At 35.6% G+C, this 6,473-nt stretch overlaps 1 protein-coding gene across 5 annotated transcripts; it reads right to left on the bottom strand.

Moving 5' to 3' along the window:
- Positions 1-795: 795 nt before the first annotated feature.
- Positions 796-5,879, bottom strand: LOC104086346 (amino acid transporter AVT1C-like). 5 transcript variants are annotated; one of them, XM_009590591.4, is made up of 13 exons: positions 5,647-5,875; positions 4,784-5,002; positions 4,315-4,634; positions 3,948-4,162; positions 3,578-3,601; positions 3,229-3,409; positions 2,728-2,947; positions 2,482-2,617; positions 2,378-2,397; positions 1,997-2,142; positions 1,738-1,781; positions 1,588-1,650; positions 796-1,199 (listed from the first exon to the last, which is right to left on the bottom strand). In XM_009590591.4, exons 2-13 carry the CDS (start codon positions 4,975-4,977, stop codon positions 1,104-1,106), a joined length of 1,659 nt encoding a protein of 552 aa, XP_009588886.2. In that variant the 5' UTR covers positions 4,978-5,002; positions 5,647-5,875; the 3' UTR covers positions 796-1,103. The 5 variants fall into 5 exon arrangements, with proteins under 5 accessions (XP_009588886.2, XP_009588885.2, XP_018622903.2 ...); XM_009590590.4 differs by having other exon boundaries at positions 5,715-5,873; XM_018767387.3 differs by having other exon boundaries at positions 5,548-5,656.
- Positions 5,880-6,473: the final 594 nt, after the last annotated feature.

The following is a 6,473-nucleotide window of genomic DNA, read 5'->3' as shown; positions in this document are numbered from 1 at the left end:
ATGAAAGAGAGGGACTTGGGTGCGATTTAATGAACATTACAGACAGTGTTCTCTGTGAGGTTGCTGCTACAGATTTTGCATCAAAGGCTTGGAAGTAATGGCGGATCCAAGTTTGTAGCATAGGTTATGGATTCTATCTCTATGAAGTTACGAGGTTCTAAATTTTTGTAATTTATACATATTAAATAAAATTTTAAAACCAATATATGGTTTGGAAAGTCAGTTATCTTGTTATGCTCGCGCTGGTGCAATAACCTTATATGTTGCGTTGTGATCTCGTTGTGATCGCACAGGTGCAATAACCAGCCCTGAGGTACTGCCCTTGAAAGGGTTGGGGTAAGGTAGAGAGGTGTATACAGTAGAGCCCTTGAAAGAGTTAGAGTAAAGTAGAGAGGCGTTGTCCTTGTTGATGGAGATAATTGAAGCCAAATCAAAAGGTATGTTGACTTTCTGTTTTGAATTTTGTGGATCCGAGAGAAAGTCAGGGTTGGTTATTGCACCAATTCAATCACGGCGAAATCATGTTTATTCATATATGGTGGAGGCAAGTGACTGGCCTAAAATTCATTGTTTATTCATATATGGTGGAGGCAAGTGAACAACTTTGTCAACCCAAGCCTTGGACTGCCTCTTAAAGTTGTTTGCACTGCAACATCCATTCTTGTGGTTTAGTTGCATATTACCTATCCTATTCTGAGTTTCAAAACCCTTTCTACCAGAATATCTCTTCCTAACATATTCAGAAGAAGATTCCAAGACTGAATTAGCATTGTAAGAACAAAATGAAAGAAAGGCTTTGAATGGAGAAATATGTTTTCCAATATAACTTTGAACTAAAATTGGATACATCCCCTCTACATAATAATCTGGGAAGTCTAGGAAAGAAAACTTTCAATCAAATGGAAGTGCATTTGTTCTCTAAAAACAATGGACTGCAGATGTAAAAAAAAAGAAAAAAAAAGAATCACCATCAAAATCACAAGCCCGAAAATGGACTATGTATTCTCTTCCAAGAAAATGGAAACTTGTGTAGTCCTTATAATTAGAAACTAGTGTAGTCTAAGCTCAAAATCATCTAGTGCCATCGTCAGTATTACCAAAATTCAGCTCAAACTCTGGATGATATTGGAGACAGCTGAATAGGATCCGATAACTGCTGATATAGTACCTACTGTGATAATAAGGACACATACTGAAACCTGCATAGAAAACGATAAGAGAAGAAGTTCCATTACAAGTGAATACTGAATACTACTAGCAGCCTGGTTAAGTAGTTAAGATACTAATAAATTCCCAACTTCTCATGACGTCTTACAGTACGGTGCACATTGTCACAATGTCTTTGTTTTTGGCCTAAGATGTTTAATTATTCTGATGATCAATAAAACATCTTAATAATAAGCTAAATATGAAGTATAATTAGGTAGTCGAGTTGTCATAAAAAGTAATTGAAGGACTATAACACAAAGAGGCTTCTGATCCATTTGGGCGACTAACAACTAAAAACGAGAAAAGAGCAGGGGATATGGGCTTCATTATATATCCAGATGCAATCAGATAAAAGTGAGTGCCGAAACTTCTCTATACCTGAAGGCGACTTGTTTTTCCCTTCAAGATTCTCAGGAAGCAAACACAAGGTAGTATCAGAGTCTGGAATTAGAGCTTCCATTAGTACAAATTTATGATTGATAAATAGCAACAGAAAACAAACTTAAGATAAGGCATAGAAGGACTCACCACTAGCATTGTAAGTAAAGATCCAATCAATGCCATCACCAAACCTGCAGGACAAATACTAATGCTTAATGTACGTCATGCTACAAAGAGAAGGAGACATCTAGTTGGAAATGAAACCGTCTGAAGCATGCAATAACCATAAGTTATAGCAGGACCACTCAGTAGATTAGTTGCATTAGCGATTTACTGTTCTGAGGGGTTAATGGGATCAAAGGCAAATTGCTCAGAACGATAGTGGAGTTATAGCAGGAAAACTCACCAAAAAAGGGAATAGAAAGACCAACCACTAATGTGGAGAATGCCAATGCAGTTCTAATGAGGATTGGGTACACGTGAGATTTGGCGTGCTTTGACGGCAACAATTCCTCCAAACTCATTGCCACAGGAGACAAGGTTAAAGCATATGTGTTTCAAATTAAGGAAGAAATTTTTCTTTCCTTTTTCAATCACAAGAAATTCTGGCTGTTAGAATAATTGCATGCTAAATCAGACAGAATACAAAGAACAGAATCTTCTGACAAGAAGCGCCTTAATTAAATTCTAGCTGATGACTTAGACTAATGCAAGAGCTAGGCATGAGATACTTGCTGAGGACCAAAATGGTGATAAATGTAACCATCATGGATTCAGTAAAGGATATTTTGTGAAAGGATTAACGACCTGCAAAAGAAGGAGAGACAAGTTATAATTACATCATCTTCAAACGGTAGTAGTAAACTCGATCAGAAGGTTAGTTTTACTTACAGTTGTCCACACAGCAACCTTAGAAGCTATTAAACCTTTGGGCAAATTTAGAGTAAACTGGGAATCAGCTGAGTCCCCAAACATTAGGTATCCCATCACAGCTGTTCCACCATACAACAGAGTCACCATACCAAAACTGCATCCGAATTAAACCAAAGTTTGCAAAATTATAAGGAAAAACAGGATATAAAAACAAACTCCAGGGATACACAGCATCATTTTCTAAGAATCTGGTGAAACAATTACCAGGTCAAGAGGACTGCAGGAAATTGATTACGATCAGCCAGGGATGTATATATATTGGGAAAGACCGCATGCCCAGAGTAACAAAATCCATAAAGTCCAATAGCAACAGGAAGAGTAGATAGGTTAAGGACAGTCCCTTTGCTTTCAAAGCCTACATGATCCACCAAGCCAGCCCAGTACAAGCAAAGAACCACCAAAACAGAAGCAACAACTCCTCCAACTGAAAATTACAGTCATTTATTTCAGAATCATGGTTAACACTTAAAAAAAAAAAGCATGTAAAAACTTAAGCGACAATGGTTTCCAAGAATTCTGTGAACTTCTTTTTCAGGAGTACAAGAAATTTATATACATGCACACCAAGTACCCACATATCTGCATTTTTCTTGTAGGACTATGGTATCACTGTTTCATGTATCGTTGTCTAACAATTGTATCAGCTTATAATTTTGGCAGTTCAGTGATGAAGCTGTCTCCTGTTGTAGGAAGTTAGTCACTCACCTGAGATATAACTTAGGACGCTGAGGTCCCGCAGCCAAACAGTAGGAAGAACAGCCAGGGTTGCTATGAAAACAAAAAGATGGCGAGCATCTAACTCAAAGCTACCCAGACTTAAATGGGCATTTGGAAATATAGCAGACAAGTTATCGCCCTCCAAGATTATGTATTCAATACAAGAGAACTGCGAGTGAAGGATAAAAAGATTAGAATAAGAAAGCGTAAATACCAAATAATTTGTAAATGAAGCATATATCAAGATGTTGGCAAGACACTTAGATATTAAAAATGTAACTCATACTGTTTGTTAGGAAAAACAAAAAGGACCAATTTTTAGGTTAGAAGAACTTACGTATAATTCCACATATAAGATTATCTGCATCCACAAAAATACAACAATATAAAAAAGAGTCAGTATGAGGAACCAGAAATGTTAAACGTATATAAGACATAAGTTATTTAGCCAAAATAATACAATAGAAGTATCTAATCTCAGTATTTATATAAGCAACATGTTTCTACTCTAGTCAATAATACTACACGGCTATTTAGCAAATGAAGATCATATTTCCCTTCAAAGAGTAGTTTCTACAGTTACTGGAACGTAATGGTGTGGAAACATCTCTAAATCTATCAAACGACCTAGATGCAGAATACAGTCAGAACTTGCCACCAGAAATGTTCCTTCAGAATGAAAGACAAGTTAAAGTAATGGAACTTACTGATATAAAAATACGTCCGGGTGTACCAAAGGCAGCCTGACCAATGTCAGGGTACGTTTCGAGCCCAGGTTGGCTATCCAAGCAGGATCTCAGGAGAATGCCAGTATAGAAAGAAAGCACACCAAAAATGAATAATATTGAAAGTCCAGACCATCCACCTTCCTTCATAGCATAAGGAGTAGAAAGGATTCCTACCCCACAGAGAACATTCATGCCTGTATGAAACCAACCAAAGAAGGAAAAGGCAGAATAAATTGGATTGAGAAGTAATACCACTCCCAGACCCCTAATATAAGACCCGATCCTAGAAAGATTGAGTGAAAACCGAAACTTCCACATGAAAGTACGTATATATTGGAGAACTTACCATTTACCACAGCTTGGCCGTAGGAGCTTTGGCGAGACATGGTAAGTCCATGTGCATCCTTGGAGGGTTCAGGAATTTTCTTCATAGAAGACTTCCTGGGGTGTATGGGAGGCAGCAAACCATGAGAACTACGTCGGTGAGCTACTTTTTCTTCTTCTGCTGACGGTATCAGAGGCTTCTGAAGATAGGGCAATATCTCAGGAGTGTGTCTCCTTATGAGTGACGAGCCCAAGAATGAGCTCCCTAGACGAGATAATGAAGGCGTTCCCAAAAAGTTAAGACTTGGAGATGGTACATTACTGAACATATCCATAGATTGCCTACAAAAATTATTACAATTTGGGACCTTAATTCACAGGCTTACATCAACATTAACTCGCATACTAAACCGAAATCTAACAATGTGCTTATGAAGTTAATTCTAATGAAATTCAAACAATTCAATGAAAAGGTGAATATATATAAATACCTGTAACTCTGAGGCCAAGCAGAGGTTAAGGAATTAGGTTTGCTCTGCTGGCGATTATTTTCGTCATCATTTTCATTCGAGTAATTGGAAAAATCAGATTCATTCCCTTCTTCTTCATTCTCATGCTTCTCCTGTTCATCATCCTCTTCCTCACTTTCTATGTAAAAACTCTGTTCTGATATAGAATTCTTCATCTTTTATTTAAATCCCCACAAAAACCTACATAGCAAAATGTAACATAAATAAATGAAATCAGAAAATCCAATTAATTAGTTGCAGTTTGCTATTTCTACATACATACATACATATAATACATGCAATGTGCAAAATCGCACACTTGCCATGAATAAATATAAGACCAATATGTAAACACATAATTATTAAAAAAAAAAAAGAAGAAGAAGAGAATGAGTGATAACTCAGAATCAGAAACCAGATTTGAAATTGGGTTGAAATTGAGAAACCAAACAAGGAGAAAATATAACAACTATATTTAATGTAAAAAGTAATGGATTGGTGACAAATGAAAGATCTTGAAAACTTTCAACTTTTTAGAGGAAAGTTGCAAATTCAGATCTGAATTTGCAGATTCGAGAATTATGGAGTTCTCTCACACACACAGGGGCGGAGCCAGTGTTCTGCCCACGGGTTCGACGAACCAGTAACTTTGATTAAAACTCTTTATTTGTCTGTGAACAATTCATAGATTATTTACAATTTAATAATTTAGAACCTAATAAATTAAAATGCTTAGAATTACAAACCCATAAGCTTGAAATCTTAGGTCGGCATCTCACAGACACAAAAAAGAGAAAAAGACATATACAAAACACAACACTTTCTATATAAGGAAATATACAGACATTTCTAGTAGAAAATCAAGAAGATTCAAGAGATATGAATGTCCGAAAAGGAGTAATTATGGGTTTACACGTTGGTGTTCAAAAGCTCCAAATTTTGGCTTTTCAAGATTCAGAAACTTGACTTTCTCTGAGAAAGATGTAAAGCTTTTTTTTTTTCCTCTGTAACAACTAGGAAAAAGTTGAGCTGACACTAGATTTGAAAGTGCAATTTGTACAACTATTTATATACGCAAAAGTAGGAATGAGAGAGAGGATTTGTAGGAAAATGCGTTGATTGGCTGTTTTGAGAAACAATAATGTTTCCAAGTTGGCTTTGGAAAGTAATTTTAAGTTGAACATGGTCCAATCAAAATAGCCTCATGACCACTTGTATTTTGTTTTTTTTTCTTTTCTTTCTTTTTAATATTTATTTTAAAATATGTAACAGAAAATATAAAATTATTTGGTCGGTTTTATTATATTCATTCTCAAACTTTAATGAGACTTGTTCAAATAAAACTGTTTTTCAAAATTGACTTATCTAATTTCAAATATGCACATTGTTCTTTAAAATGGAACCTAAGATTAATTCTCTAAAAAGTAAACACAAAAGTCAAAATGCTGATGCTAATTCACAGTGTTAAAGACGATGACATAGATGATAGGTCCACTTATAATATAACTTAGGTTTAAATACAATATTGTTTTGAAAATTGAGATGCTTTTCCCTTAAGCATATATTTGTATTTACGAAAAGGACCAAAAATGCCCTTAAACTATTTGAAATAGTTCAAAAATGCTCTCTATTTGTTTTTGGTACCAAAAATATCCTTGTTGTCTATATTTTG

This window comes from Nicotiana tomentosiformis, chromosome 3, assembly GCF_000390325.3.
Source record: "Nicotiana tomentosiformis chromosome 3, ASM39032v3, whole genome shotgun sequence".
NCBI lineage: Eukaryota > Viridiplantae > Streptophyta > Magnoliopsida > Solanales > Solanaceae > Nicotiana > Nicotiana tomentosiformis.
Note: the sequence above shows the minus strand (reverse complement) of the source record. Positions and strands in the feature narration are given on the sequence as shown.

What these genes read in the sequence shown, in the direction of transcription:
- LOC104086346 (XM_070196710.1), bottom strand. Translation starts at nt 4,977, where the DNA reads ATGAAGAATTCTATATCAGAACAGAGTTTTTACATAGAAAGTGAGGAA. An exon ending in GCTTGGCCTCAGAGTTACAG is followed by an intron (nt 4,635 to 4,783) that starts GTATTTATATAT and finishes TAATTTTTGTAG; the next exon opens with GCAATCTATGGATATGTTCA. An exon ending in TCTTATATGTGGAATTATAC is followed by an intron (nt 3,410 to 3,577) that starts GTAAGTTCTTCT and finishes CTTCACTCGCAG; the next exon opens with TTCTCTTGTATTGAATACAT.